The sequence below is a fragment of the Bombina bombina genome, chromosome 10 (genome assembly GCF_027579735.1).
Source record: "Bombina bombina isolate aBomBom1 chromosome 10, aBomBom1.pri, whole genome shotgun sequence".
Lineage (NCBI taxonomy): Eukaryota > Metazoa > Chordata > Amphibia > Anura > Bombinatoridae > Bombina > Bombina bombina.
In genome coordinates this window covers 131492375-131507728 of record NC_069508.1, presented here as the reverse complement: position 1 = coordinate 131507728, position 15354 = coordinate 131492375, and the positions used below count along the sequence as shown (strand labels likewise).

The window sequence follows — 15354 nt, the reverse complement described above, 5'->3', positions numbered from 1 at the left end:
CTAACTTTCATCCATGCTCTCACTGAGAGGCTGACAACAATACTTAAAACTCCAGTCTCATTTCGAAGAGTACTACCTTCCATAAGAGACTACTCCGTAAACCTCTGACACTTCTCTGCCAACCTCCTGTGACGAAAGGCAAAGAATGACTGGGGGTTGAGGGAAGTGGGGGAGGAATTTAAGTCTTTGGCTGGGGTGTCTTTTGCCTCCTCCTGGTGGCCAGGTTCTGTATTTCCCAAAAGTAATGAATGCAGCTGTGGACTCTCCCCGTTTAAGAAGAAAATAGTTTTAAAATGCAAGTTTAGTTTATTTACTCAATCAACTGTACTTTTATTTCAAGCATAATACTTTAATATACACTGCATTTCATGTTCCCAGTGTAACAAAATGACGTTCAATTTATAAAACAACTCCATGCTGCATTTTTTTTAAAAAATTTCGAAAATTTCCAAAAAAAATTCAGGGAAAAACTTTTTTTCCCATGACATCAACATTTCCAGAAATTTTCCAGCTCTACCCTTTACACAAACAGGAGCAAGCTGGAGTAGGTAGACAACGGTATACTTCTAAAACTTTGTGGCTTGGTTAGTAGTCTGAAAACCAGCACAATGTTATTTGAAAATAAGCAAAACCTATACATTAAAACACAACAACCCTGTATGGGCTATATACATTGATCATCTACTAAACATATATGCAAAGAAAAATCTAGTGTATAAAGTCCCTTTAAAATGTCTGTGCACACATTCTCACATCTTACCGCTATCTTTGCCTTTGACAAAACCTTCCCATTCCCTGAACCACTGCATACTGATGCAATAAATAACTGCTGGGGATTCTTCTTCCTGGAAGGCTTTATTTAGCTGCAAAACACAAACAAGTAGATCAAAAAGACTGAAGATTTTAGGATATTCACCTTTCACAGACCATAAAAATAACTGAATGTAAAACACTAACTTGTTCGCACAATGTATTACTGGCTGAAAGCAAGGAATCCATTAGCCAGTTTATAGCCAAGGAATGGGTTAATGCATTTGCTACAAAACTGTAATGCCAAGAGTTTTACAAGTGAGGTAATGAATCCACTATCATATAGCAACTGTGGCAGTAATATTAACTAGTGACATATATTGAAATAATATTCAAACTGGTCATAATCAGAAAACATATGTATGTAGTATTGTAGCGTCCTTCTGAATGAACCCTTCCTGCTTGCTTCAGTTTATGAATAGCCTTGTAAAGAGATATTTTCTGAGATAGAGAGAAAGGGGAAAAAAAGGATTGTCTCCGAGACATGACTCCAGATGGGTTTTCATGTACACAAGTATTTATTGCAAGTGTAAATCTACATTTCTTTCATAATTTTATACTCAGCAACAGGTGCCACACACTTATAATTGAAAAAGTTAAGTTAAAGTTATTAAAAAATATATTGAAATTTTCAGAAAATGGATGTCTACATGCAACTGAAAGTATACAATGGCTGATGGATAACTTTTTGTGGACAAAGTCTCTAGAAGAATGAAAATATCAAAAGCAGGTTTAATAAGCACTAGGCCATTCAATTAAAAACAAAACCAAAAAAACAACAATGAATTTTATACATTGCAAGTTCTGAAATTAAAGTTTTACTATCATATTGTTCTTTAGAATCAAGGACTTCATAACCATGCAAATATTTTTATCAATTTCAATGAAATTGTCCTGTAAGGATAAAAATATGAAGAAAAGCTTGGCCTTGGTTAAATTAAATGAATCCCTCTCTTGAAACGTGGAACCTTTTCAGACTTTTGATGGGAAGATTAGTTACTCTAAACCCTAAAATATACTGAATAATAAGCCAAAATACAATTTTGCCATTACTGGATTCCAAGAAACATAAAAAAAAGATAAACATTTGCGTAGAAGCCTGAGACAGGATAAAGTATTGCTTGCCCAATGTTCTCATTAAAGGGAAAGTCTATTCCAAATGTTTTATTATTTAAGAATATAGATAAAGGCTTTACTACCAATTGACCAGCGTTGCACAACCAACATTGTTATATAAATATATTTAATCATCTTTAAACCTCTTCCTGTTTTGAAGCCCCTGCAGGCCGCCTTTATCTCAGGGAAACAGTAGACAGGTTAGTGATAAGAAACTGGTGAGTATTATTTAAGAATTTAAGCCAAGATACAAAAAAATGCTATATTTTGGGTATTAATTTCAAGTTACTGTAGCTCTCCACGGCTAACACCAGTGAGACAAATACAAAACAGTGCTGTACTGGAAATGGGCAAGAAAGAAAGACGGCAGAGCAGGCTATGAAAACATCTATTGAGGATTCAGTTTAGATTTGTGATGAAACTGAGATTAGAGGTCCCCACAGCTGCCTGACAATTTCAGCTGGATACAATCAGCTGACTCGTATAAGTTAGACACCTGTGTCACTGTAGAAACTGCAAAAACATAATTTATGTAAGAACTTACCTGATAAATTCATTTCTTTCATATTAGCAAGAGTCCATGAGCTAGTGACGTATGGGATATATATTCCTACCAGGAGGGGCAAAGTTTCCCAAACCTTAAAATGCCTATAAATACACCCCTCACCACACCCACAATTCAGTTTAACGAATAGCCAAGAAGTGGGGTGATAAGAAAAAAGTGCGAAAGCATATAAAATAAGGAATTGGAATAATTGTGCTTTATACAAAAAAATCATAACCACCACAAAAAAGGGCGGGCCTCATGGACTCTTGCTAATATGAAAGAAATGAATTTATCAGGTAAGTTCTTACATAAATTATGTTTTCTTTCATGTAATTAGCAAGAGTCCATGAGCTAGTGACGTATGGGATAATGACTACCCAAGATGTGGATCTTTCCACGCAAGAGTCACTAGAGAGGGAGGGATAAAATAAAGACAGCCAATTCCTGCTGAAAATAATCCACACCCAAAATAAAGTTTAATGAAAAACATAAACAGAAGATTCAAACTGAAACCGCTGCCTGAAGTACTTTTCTACCAAAAACTGCTTCAGAAGAAGAAAATACATCAAAATGGTAGAATTTAGTAAAAGTATGCAAAGAGGACCAAGTTGCTGCTTTGCAAATCTGATCAACCGAAGCTTCATTCCTAAACGCCCAGGAAGTAGAAACTGACCTAGTAGAATGAGCTGTAATCCTTTGAGGTGGAGTTTTACCCGACTCGACATAGGCATGATGAATTAAAGATTTCAACCAAGATGCCAAAGAAATGGCAGAAGCTTTCTGGCCTTTTCTAGAACCGGAAAAGATAACAAATAGACTAGAAGTCTTTCGGAAAGACTTAGTAGCTTCAACATATTATTTCAAAGCTCTAACAACATCCAAAGAATGCAACGATTTCTCCTTAGAATTCTTAGGATTAGGACATAATGAAGGAACCACAATTTCTCTACTAATGTTGTTGGAATTCACAACCTTAGGTAAAAATTCAAAAGAAGTTCGCAACACCGCCTTATCCTGATGAAAAATCAGAAAAGGAGACTCACAAGAAAGAGCAGATAATTCAGAGACTCTTCTGGCAGAAGAGATCGCCAAAAGGAACAAAACTTTCCAAGAAAGTAATTTAATGTCCAATGAATGCATAGGTTCAAACGGAGGAGCTTGAAGAGCCCCCAGAACCAAATTCAAACTCCAAGGAGGAGAAATTGACTTAATGACAGGTTTTATACGAACCAAAGCTTGTACAAAACAATGAATATCAGGAAGATTAGCAATCTTTCTGTGAAAAAGAACAGAAAGAGCAGAGATTTGTCCTTTCAAAGAACTTGCGGATAAACCTTTATCTAAACCACCCTGAAGAAACTGTAAAATTCTCGGAATTCTAAAAGAATGCCAAGAAAAATGATGAGAAAGACACCAAGAAATATAAGTCTTCCAGACTCTATAATATATCTCTCTGAATACAGATTTACGAGCCTGTAACATAGTATTAATCACAGAGTCAGAGAAACCTCTTTGACCAAGAATCAAGCGTTCAATCTCCATACCTTTAAATTTAAGTATTTGAGATCCTGATGGAAAAAAGGACCTTGCGACAGAAGGTCTGGTCTTAGCGGAAGAGTCCACGGATGGCAAGAGGCCATCCGGACAAGATCCGCATACCAAAACCTGTGAGGCCATGCCGGAGCTACCAGCAGAACAAACGAGCATTCCTTCAGAATCTTGGAGATTACTCTTGGAAGAAGAACTAGAGGCGGAAAGATATAGGCAGGATGATACTTCCAAGGAAGTGATAATGCATCCACTGCTTCCGCCTGAGGATCCCGGGATCTGGACAGATACCTGGGAAGTTTCTTGTTTAGATGAGACGCCATCAGATCTATTTCTGGAAGCTCCCACATTTGAACAATCTGAAGAAATACCTCTGGGTGAAGAGACCATTCGCCCGGATGCAACGTTTGGCGACTGAGATAATCCGCTTCCCAATTGTCTATACCTGGGATATGAACTGCAGAGATTAGACAGGAGCTGGATTCCGCCCAAACCAGAATTCGAGATACTTCTTTCATAGCCAGAGGACTGTGAGTCCCTCCTTGATGATTGATGTATGCCACAGTTGTGACTTTGTCTGTCTGAAAACAAATGAACGATTCTCTCTTCAGAAGAGGCCAAGACTGAAGAGCTCTGAAAATTGCACGGAGTTCCAAAATATTGATCGGTAATCTCACCTCCTGAGATTCCCAAACTCCTTGTGCCGTCAGAGATCCCCACACAGCTCCCCAACCTGTGAGACTTGCATCTGTTGAAATTACAGTCCAGGTCGGAAGAACAAAAGAAGCCCCCTGAATTAAACGATGGTGATCTGTCCACCACGTTAGAGAGTGTCGTACAATCGGTTTTAAAGATATTAATTGAGATATCTTTGTGTAATCCCTGCACCATTGATTCAGCATACAGAGCTGAAGAGGTCGCATGTGAAAACGAGCAAAGGGGATCGCGTCCGATGCAGCAGTCATAAGACCTAGAATTTCCATGCATAAGGCTACCGAAGGGAATGATTGTGACTGAAGGTTTCGACAAGCTGAAATCAATTTTAGACGTCTCTTGTCTGTCAAAGACAGAGTCATGGACACTGAATCTATCTGGAAACCCAGAAAGGTTACCCTTGTCTGAGGAATCAATGAACTTTTTAGTGAATTGATCCTCCAACCATGATCTTGAAGAAACAACACAAGTCGATTTGTATGAGATTCTGCTAAATGTAAAGACTGAGCAAGTACCAAGATATCGTCCAAATAAGGAAATACCACAATACCCTGTTCTCTGATTACAGACAGAAGGGCACGAGAACCTTTGTAAAAATTCTTGGAGCTGTAGCTAGGCCAAACGGCAGAGCCACAAACTGGTAATGCTTGTCCAGAAAAGAGAATCTCAGGAACTGATAATGATCTGGATGAATCGGAATATGCAGATATGCATCCTGTAAATCTATTGTGGACATATAATGCCCTTGCTGAACAAAAGGCAAGATAGTCCTTACAGTTACCATTTTGAACGTTGGTATCCTTACATAACGATTCAATATTTTTAGATCCAGAACTGGTCTGAAGGAATTCTCCTTCTTTGGTACAATGAAGAGATATGAATAAAACCCCATCCCCTGTTCCAGAACTGGAACTGGCATAATTACTCCAGCCAACTCTAGATCTGAAACACATTTCATAAATGCTTGAGCTTTCACTGGATTTACTGGGACACGGGAAAGAAAAAATCTCTTTGCAGGAGGTCTTATCTTGAAACCAATTCTGTACCCTTCTGAAACAATGTTCTGAATCCAAAGATTGTGAACAGAATTGATCCAAATTTCTTTGAAAAAATGTAACCTGCCCCCTACCAGCTGAGCTGGAATGAGGGCCGCACCTTCATGTGGACTTAGAAGCTGGCTTTGCTTTTCTAGAAGGCTTGGATTTATTCCAGACTGGAGATGGTTTCCAAACTGAAACTGCTCCTGAGGATGAAGGATCAGGCTTTTGTTCTTTGTTGAAACGAAAGGAACGAAAACGATTATTAGCCCTGTTTTTACCCTTAGATTTTTTATCCTGTGGTAAAAAAACATAATTTATGCTTACCTGATAAATTCCTTTCTCCTGTAGTGTAGTCAGTCCACGGGTCATCCATTACTTATGGGATTATGTCTCCTCCCTAACAGGAAGTGCAAGAGGATCACCCAAGCAGAGCTGCTATATAGCTCCTCCCCTCTACGTCATACCCAGTCATTCGACCGAAAACCAAACGAGAAAGGAGAAACTATAGGGTGCAGTGGTGACTGGAGTATAATTTAAAATTTAGACCTGCCATAAAAACAGGGCGGGCCGTGGACTGACTACACTACAGGAGAAAGGAATTTATCAGGTAAGCATAAATTATGTTTTCTCCTGTTAAGTGTAGTCAGTCCACGGGTCATCCATTACTTATGGGATACCAATACCAAAGCTAAAAGTACACGGATGACGGGAGGGACAGGCAGGCTCTTTACACGGAAGGAACCACTGCCTGAAGAACCATTCTCCCAAAAAACATAATTTATGCTTACCTGATAAATTCCTTTCTTCTGTTGTGTGATCAGTCCACGGGTCATCATTACTTCTGGGATATAACTCCTCCCCAACAGGAAATGCAAGAGGATTCACCCAGCAGAGCTGCATATAGCTCCTCCCCTCTACGTCACTCCCAGTCATTCGACCAAGAATCAACGAGAAAGGAGAAACCAAGGGTGAAGTGGTGACTGGAGTATAATTTAAAAGATATTTACCTGCCTTAAAAAACAGGGCGGGCCGTGGACTGATCACACAACAGAAGAAAGGAATTTATCAGGTAACCATAAATTATGTTTTCTTCTGTTATGTGTGATCAGTCCACGGGTCATCATTACTTCTGGGATACCAATACCAAAGCAAAAGTACACGGATGACGGGAGGGATAGGCAGGCTCATTATACAGAAGGAACCACTGCCTGAAGAACCTTTCTCCCAAAAATAGCCTCCGAAGAAGCAAAAGTGTCAAATTTGTAAAATTTGGAAAAAGTATGAAGCGAAGACCAAGTTGCAGCCTTGCAAATCTGTTCAACAGAGGCCTCATTCTTAAAGGCCCAAGTGGAAGCCACAGCTCTAGTAGAATGAGCTGTAATTCTTTCAGGAGGCTGCTGTCCAGCAGTCTCATAGGCTAAACGAATTATGCTACGAAGCCAGAAGGAGAGAGAGGTAGCCGAAGCCTTATGACCTCTCCTCTGACCAGAGTACACGACAAACAGGGAAGACGTTTGTCGAAAATCCTTAGTTGCCTGCAAGTAGAACTTGAGGGCACGAACTACATCCAGATTGTGTAGAAGACGTTCCTTCTTTGAAGAAGGATTCGGGCACAGGGAAGGCACCACGATCTCTTGATTGATGTTCCTGTTAGTGACTACCTTAGGTAAGAACCCAGGTTTTGTACGCAGAACTACCTTATCTGAATGAAAAATCAAATAAGGAGAATCACAATGTAAAGCTGATAACTCAGAGACTCTCCGAGCCGAAGAAATAGCCATTAAAAATAACACTTTCCAAGATAACAACTTTATATCAATGGAATGAAGGGGTTCAAACGGAACTCCTTGTAGAACGTTAAGAACAAGGTTTAAACTCCATGGCGGAGCAACAGTTTTAAACACAGGCTTGATCCTAGCTAAAGCCTGACAAAAGGCCTGGACGTCTGGATTTTCTGACAGACGCCTGTGTAACAAGATGGACAGAGCTGAGATCTGTCCCTTTAATGAGCTAGCCGATAAACCCTTTTCTAAACCTTCTTGTAGAAAGGACAATATCCTAGGAATCCTAACCTTACTCCAGGAGTAACCCTTGGATTCGCACCAGTATAGGTATTTACGCCATATCTTGTGGTAAATCCTTCTGGTAACAGGCTTCCTAGCCTGTATCAGGGTATCAATAACCGACTCAGAAAAACCACGTTTTGATAAAATCAAGCGTTCAATTTCCAAGCAGTCAGCTTCAGAGAAGTTAGATTTTGATGTTTGAATGGACCCTGTATCAGAAGGTCCTGTCTTAGAGGTAGAGACCAAGGCGGACAGGATGACATGTCCACTAGATCTGCATACCAAGTCCTGCGTGGCCATGCAGGCGCTATTAGAATCACTGATGCTCTCTCCTGTTTGATTTTGGCAATCAATCGAGGAAGCAGCGGGAAGGGTGGAAACACATAAGCCATCCCGAAGTTCCAAGGTGCTGTCAAAGCATCTATCAGAACCGCTCCCGGATCCCTGGATCTGGACCCGTAGCGAGGAAGTTTGGCGTTCTGGCGAGACGCCATGAGATCTATCTCTGGTTTGCCCCAACGTCGAAGTATTTTCTGCAAAGACCTCCGGATGAAGTTCCCACTCCCCCGGATGAAAAGTCCGGCGACTCAAGAAATCCGCCTCCCAGTTCTCCACTCCCGGGATGTGGATTGCTGACAGGTGGCAAGAGTGAGACTCTGCCCAGCGAATTATGTTTGATACTTCCATCATTGCTAGGGAGCTTCTTGTCCCTCCTTGATGGTTGATGTAAGCTACAGTCGTGATGTTGTCCGACTGAAACCTGATGAACCCCCGAGTTTTTAACTGGGGCCAAGCCAGAAGGGCATTGAGAACTGCTCTCAATTCCAGAATGTTTATTGGCAGGAGACTTTCCTCCTGATTCCATTGTCCCTGAGCCTTCAGAGAATTCCAGACAGCGCCCCAACCTAGTAGGCTGGCGTCTGTTGTTACAATTGTCCAGTCCGGCCTGCTGAATGGCATCCCCCTGGACAGATGTGGCCGAGAAAGCCACCATAGAAGAGAGTTTCTGGTCTCTTGATCCAGATTCAGAGTAGGGGACAAGTCTGAGTAATCCCCATTCCACTGACTCAGCATGCACAATTGCAGCGGTCTGAGATGTAGACGTGCAAAGGGTACTATGTCCATTGCTGCTACCATTAAGCCGATCACCTCCATGCATTGAGCTACTGACGGGAGTTGAATGGAATGAAGGACACGGCATGCATTTAGAAGCTTTGTTAATCTGTCTTCTGTCAGATAAATCTTCATTTCTACAGAATCTATAAGAGTCCCCAAGAATGGAACTCTTGTGAGAGGAAAGAGAGAACTTTTCTTTTCGTTCACTTTCCATCCATGCGACCTTAGAAATGCCAGAACTAACTCTGTATGAGACTTGGCAGTTTGAAAGCTTGAAGCTTGTATCAGAATGTCGTCTAGGTACGCAGCTACCGAAATTCCTCGCGGTCTTAGTACCGCCAGAAGGGCACCCAGAACCTTTGTGAAGATTCTTGGAGCCGTAGCCAATCCGAATGGAAGAGCTACAAACTGGTAATGCCTGTCTAAGAAGGCAAACCTTAGATACCGGTAATGATCTTTGTGAATCGGTATGTGAAGGTAAGCATCCTTTAAGTCCACTGTGGTCATGTACTGACCCTTTTGGATCATGGGTAAGATTGTCCGAATAGTTTCCATTTTGAACGATGGAACTCTTAGGAATTTGTTTAGGATCTTTAAATCCAAGATTGGCCTGAAAGTTCCCTCTTTTTTGGGAACCACAAACAGGTTTGAGTAAAACCCTTGTCCTTGTTCCGACCGCGGAACCGGATGGATCACTCCCATTAATAACAGATCTTGTACACAGCGTAGAAACCCTTCTTTCTTTATCTGGTTTGTTGACAACCTTGACAGATGAAATCTCCCTCTTGGGGGAGAGAATTTGAAGTCTAGGAGGTATCCCTGAGATATGATCTCTAGCGCCCAGGGATCCTGAATATCTCTTGCCCAAGCCTGGGCGAAGAGAGAGAGTCTGCCCCCCACTAGATCCGGTCCCGGATCGGGGGCCCTCGGTTCATGATGTCTTTGAGGCAGCAGCAGGTTTCCTGGTCTGCTTGCCCTTGTTCCAGGACTGGTTAGGTTTCCAGCCTTGTCTGTAACGAGCAACAGCTCCTTCCTGTTTTGGTGCAGTGGAAGTTGGTGCTGCTCCTGCTTTGAAATTCCGAAAGGGACGAAAATTAGACTGTCTAGCCTTAGCCTTGGCTTTGTCTTGAGGCAGGGCGTGGCCCTTACCTCCTGTAATGTCAGCGATAATTTCTTTCAAACCGGGCCCAAATAAAGTTTGCCCCTTGAAAGGTATATTAAGTAATTTGGACTTAGAAGTTACATCAGCTGACCAGGATTTTAGCCACAGCGCCCTACGTGCCTGAATGGCGAATCCTGAGTTCTTAGCCGTAAGTTTGGTTAAATGTACTACGGCCTCCGAAATGAATGAATTCGCTAGTTTAAGGACTCTAAGCCTGTCCGTAATGTCGTCCAGCGTAGCTGAACTAAGGTTCTCTTCCAGAGACTCAATCCAAAATGCTGCCGCAGCCGTAATCGGCGCGATGCATGCAAGGGGTTGCAATATAAAACCTTGTTGAACAAACATTTTCTTAAGGTAACCCTCTAATTTTTTATCCATTGGATCTGAAAAAGCACAGCTATCCTCCACCGGGATAGTGGTACGCTTAGCTAAAGTAGAAACTGCTCCCTCCACCTTAGGGACCGTTTGCCATAAGTCCCGTGTGGTGGCGTCTATTGGAAACATCTTTCTAAATATTGGAGGGGGTGAGAACGGCACACCGGGTCTATCCCACTCCTTAGTAACAATTTCAGTTAGTCTCTTAGGTATAGGAAAAACGTCAGTACTCGCCGGTACCGCAAAGTATTTATCCAACCTACACAATTTCTCTGGTATTGCAACAGTGTTACAATCATTAAGAGCCGCTAAAACCTCCCCTAGTAATACACGGAGGTTCTCCAATTTAAATTTAAAATTTGAAATATCTGAATCCAATCTGTTTGGATCAGAACCGTCACCCACAGAATGAAGCTCTCCGTCCTCATGCTCTGCAAGCTGTGACGCAGTATCAGACATGGCCCTAGTATTATCAGCGCACTCTGTTCTCACCCCAGAGTGATCACGCTTGCCTCTTAGTTCTGGTAATTTAGCCAAAACTTCAGTCATAACAGTAGCCATATCTTGTAATGTTATCTGTAATGGCCGCCCAGATGTACTAGGCGCCACAATATCACGCACCTCCCGGGCGGGAGATGCAGGTACTGACACGTGAGGCGAGTTAGTCGGCATAACTCTCCCCTCGCTGTTTGGTGAAATTTGTTCAATTTGTACAGATTGGCTTTTATTTAAAGTAGCATCAATACAGTTAGTACATAAATTTCTATTGGGCTCCACCTTGGCATTGGAACAAATGACACAGGTATCTTCCTCTGAATCAGACATGTTTAACACACTAGCAATAAACTTGCAACTTGGTTACAATCTTATTTAACAAAAACGTACTGTGCCTCAAAGAAGCACTAAACGATTAAATGACAGTTGAAATAATGAACTGAAAAGACAGTTATAGCATCAATCCTTAAAAACACCACAACTTTTAGCAAAGGTTTGTTCCCCTTAGTAAAGTAACAATAATTAAATTTGAAACATAAAAATTACAGAGCAACGTTTTTTAATCACAGTCAATATATAAGTCTCACAGCTCTGCTGAGAGAATCTACCTCCCTCCAAAGAAGTTTGAAGACCCCTGAGTTCTGTTAGAGATGAACCGGATCATGCAGGAAATACAAGAGTAACTGACTGGAAATTTTTGATGCGTAGCAAAGAGCGCCAAAAAACGGCCCCTCCCCCTCACACACAGCAGTGAGAGAGAAACGAAACTGTCACAATTTAAAACAAGCAACTGCCAAGTGGAAAAATAATGCCCAAACATTTATTCACTCAGTACCTCAGAAAATGCAAACGATTCTACATTCCAGCAAAAACGTTTAACATAATAAATACCTATTCAAAGGCTTAATGTACTTTTAACAGAGTAATTCCAGTGAAATACCATCCCCAGAATACTGAAGTGTAGAGTATACATACATGTCATTATAACGGTATGGCAGGATTTTCTCATCAATTCCATTCAGAAAATAAAAACTGCTACATACCTCAATGCAGATTCATCTGCCCGCTGTCCCCTGATCTGAAGCTTTTACCTCCCTCAGATGGCCGAGAAACAGCAATATGATCTTAACTACTCCGGTTAAAATCATAGTAAAAACTCTGGTAGATTCTTCTTCAAACTCTGCCAGAGAGGCAATAACACGCTCCGGTGCTATTGTAAAATAACAAACTTTTGATTGAAGTTATAAAAACTAAGTCCTCTCACACATCCTATCTAGTCGTTGGGTGCAAGAGAATGACTGGGAGTGACGTAGAGGGGAGGAGCTATATGCAGCTCTGCTGGGTGAATCCTCTTGCATTTCCTGTTGGGGAGGAGTTATATCCCAGAAGTAATGATGACCCGTGGACTGATCACACATAACAGAAGAAACAGCCTCCGAAGAAGCAAAAGTGTCAAATTTGTAAAATTTCGAAAAGGTGTGAAGTGAAGACCAAGTTGCAGCCTTGCAAATCTGTTCAACAGAGGCCTCATTTTTAAAGGCCCAGGTGGAAGCCACAGCTCTAGTAGAATGAGCTGTAATTCTTTCAGGAGGCTGCTGTCCAGCAGTCTCATAGGCTAAACGTATTATGCTACGAAGCCAGAAAGAGAGAGAGGTAGCCGAAGCTTTGTGACCTCTCCTCTGTCCAGAATAAACGACAAACAGGGAAGAAGTTTGGCGAAAATCTTTAGTTGCCTGCAAATAAAATTTTAGGGCACGGACGACGTCCAGATTGTGCAGAAGACGTTCCTTCTTTGAAGAAGGGTTAGGGCACAATGATGGCACAACAATCTCTTGATTGATATTCCTGTTAGTGACTACCTTAGGTAAGAACCCAGGTTTAGTACGCAGAACTACCTTGTCTGAATGAAAAATCAGATAAGGAGAATCACAATGTAAGGCCGATAACTCAGAGACTCTTCGAGCCGAGGAAATAGCCATCAAGAACAGAACTTTCCAAGATAACAGCTTGATATCAATGGAATGAAGGGGTTCAAACGGAACACCCTGTAAAACGTTAAGAACTAAGTTTAAGCTCCACGGCGGAGCAACAGTTTTAAACACAGGCTTAATCCTGGCCAAAGCCTGACAAAAAGCCTGAACGTCTGGAACTTCTGACAGACGTTTGTGTAAAAGGATGGACAGAGCTGAGATCTGTCCCTTTAAAGAACTAGCAGATAAACCCTTTTCTAAACCTTCTTGTAGAAAAGACAATATCCTAGGAATCCTAACCTTACTCCATGAGTAACTCTTGGATTCGCACCAATGCAAGTATTTACGCCATATTTTATGGTAAATTTTCCTGGTAACAGGTTTCCTAGCCTGTATTAAGGTATCAATCACCGACTCCGAGAATCCACGCTTTGATAGAATCAAGCGTTCAATCTCCATGCAGTCAGTCTCAGAGAAATTAGATTTGGATGTTTGAAAGGACCCTGAATCAGAAGGTCCTGTCTCAGAGGCAGAGACCATGGTGGACAGGACGACATGTCCACTAGATCTGCATACCAGGTCCTGCGTGGCCATGCAGGCGCTATTAGAATCACCGATGCTCTCTCCTGTTTGATTCTGGCAATCAATCGAGGAAGCATCGGGAAAGGTGGAAACACATAAGCCATGTTGAAGACCCAAGGTGCTGTCAGAGCATCTATCAGCACCGCTCCCGGGTCCCTGGACCTGGATCCGTAACAAGGAAGTTTGGCGTTCTGGCGAGACGCCATGAGATCCAGATCTGGTTTGCCCCAACGCCGAAGCAGTTGAGCAAATACCTCCGGATGAAGTTCCCACTCCCACAGATGAAAAGTCTGGCGACTTAGGAAATCCGCCTCCCAGTTCTCCACTCCTGGGATGTGGATCGCTGAAAGGTGGCAAGAGTGAGACTCTGCCCAGCGAATTATCTTTGAGACTTCCATCATTGCTAGGGAACTCCTTGTCCCTCCCAGATGGTTGATGTAAGCCACAGTCGTGATGTTGTCCGACTGGAACCTGATGAACCTCAGAGTTGCTAACTGAGGCCAAGCCAGAAGAGCATTGAAAACCGCTCTTAATTCCAGAATGTTTATTGGAAGGAGTTTCTCCTCCTGAGTCCATGATCCCTGAGCCTTCAGGGAATTCCAGACAGCGCCCCAACCTAGCAGGCTGGCGTCTGTTGTTACTATCGTCCAATCTGGCCTGCTGAAGGGCATCCCCCTGGACAGATGTGGCCGAGAAAGCCACCATAGAAGAGAATCTCTGTTCTCTTGATCCAGATTCAGCATAGGGGACAAATCTGAGTAATCCCCATTCCACTGATCTAGCATGCATAATTGCAGTGGTCTGAGATGCAGGCGTGCAAAAGGAACTATGTCCATTGCCGCTACCATTAAACCGATTACCTCCATGCATTGAGCCACTGACGGGCGTTGAATGGAATGAAGGATACGGCAAGCATTTAGAAGTTTTGTTGACCTGGTCTCTGTCAGGTAAATTTTCATTTCTACAGAATCTATAAGAGTCCCCAAGAAGGGAACTCTTGTGAGTGGCAATAGAGAACTCTTTTCTACGTTCACCTTCCACCCATGCGACCTTAGAAATGCCAGAACTAACTCTGTATGAGACTTGGCAGTTTGGAAACTTGACGCTTGTATCAGAATGTCGTCTAGGTACAGAGCTACCGATATTCCTCGCGGTCTTAGTACCGCCAGAAGAGAGCCCAGAACCTTTGTAAAGATTCTTGGAGCTGTAGCTAACCCGAAGGGAAGAGCTACAAACTGGTAATGCCTGTTTAGGAAGGCAAACCTTAGGTACCGATAATGATCTTTGTGAATCTTTGTAAAGATTCTTGGAGCAGTAGCTAACCCGAAGGGAAGAGCTACAAACTGGTAATGCCTGTTTAGGAAGGCAAACCTTAGGTACCGATAATGATCTTTGTGAATCGGTATGTGAAGGTAGGCATCTTTTAAATCCACTGTGGTCATGTACTGACCCTTTTGGATCATAGGTAAGATTGTCCGAATAGTTTCCATTTTGAACGATGGAACTCTTAGGAATTTGTTTAGTATCTTTAAATCCAAGATTGGCCTGAAGGTTCCCTCTTTTTTGGAAACCACAAACAGATTTGAGTAAAACCCTTGTCCTTGTTCCGACCGCGGAACCGGGTGGATCACTCCCATTATTAAAAGGTCTTGTACACAGCGTAGAAACGCTTCTTTCTTTATCTGGTTTGCTGACAACCTTGAAAGATGAAATCTCCCTTTTGGAGGAGAAGCTTTGAAGTCCAGAAGATATCCCTGAGATATGATCTCTAACGCCCAGGGATCCTGGACATCTCTTGCCCAAGCCTGGGCGA

General features: G+C 42.1%; 1 protein-coding gene across 1 annotated transcript in view; it reads right to left on the bottom strand.

Moving 5' to 3' along the window:
- The window catches only part of USP33 (ubiquitin specific peptidase 33), a 315907-nt gene that overhangs the window by 52806 nt on the left and 247747 nt on the right, over window positions 1-15354 (bottom strand). The window contains exon 21 of the mRNA XM_053693333.1: window positions 761-863. Coding sequence (XP_053549308.1) covers window positions 761-863 — 103 coding nt within the window. The remainder of the gene's footprint in view (window positions 1-760; window positions 864-15354) is intronic.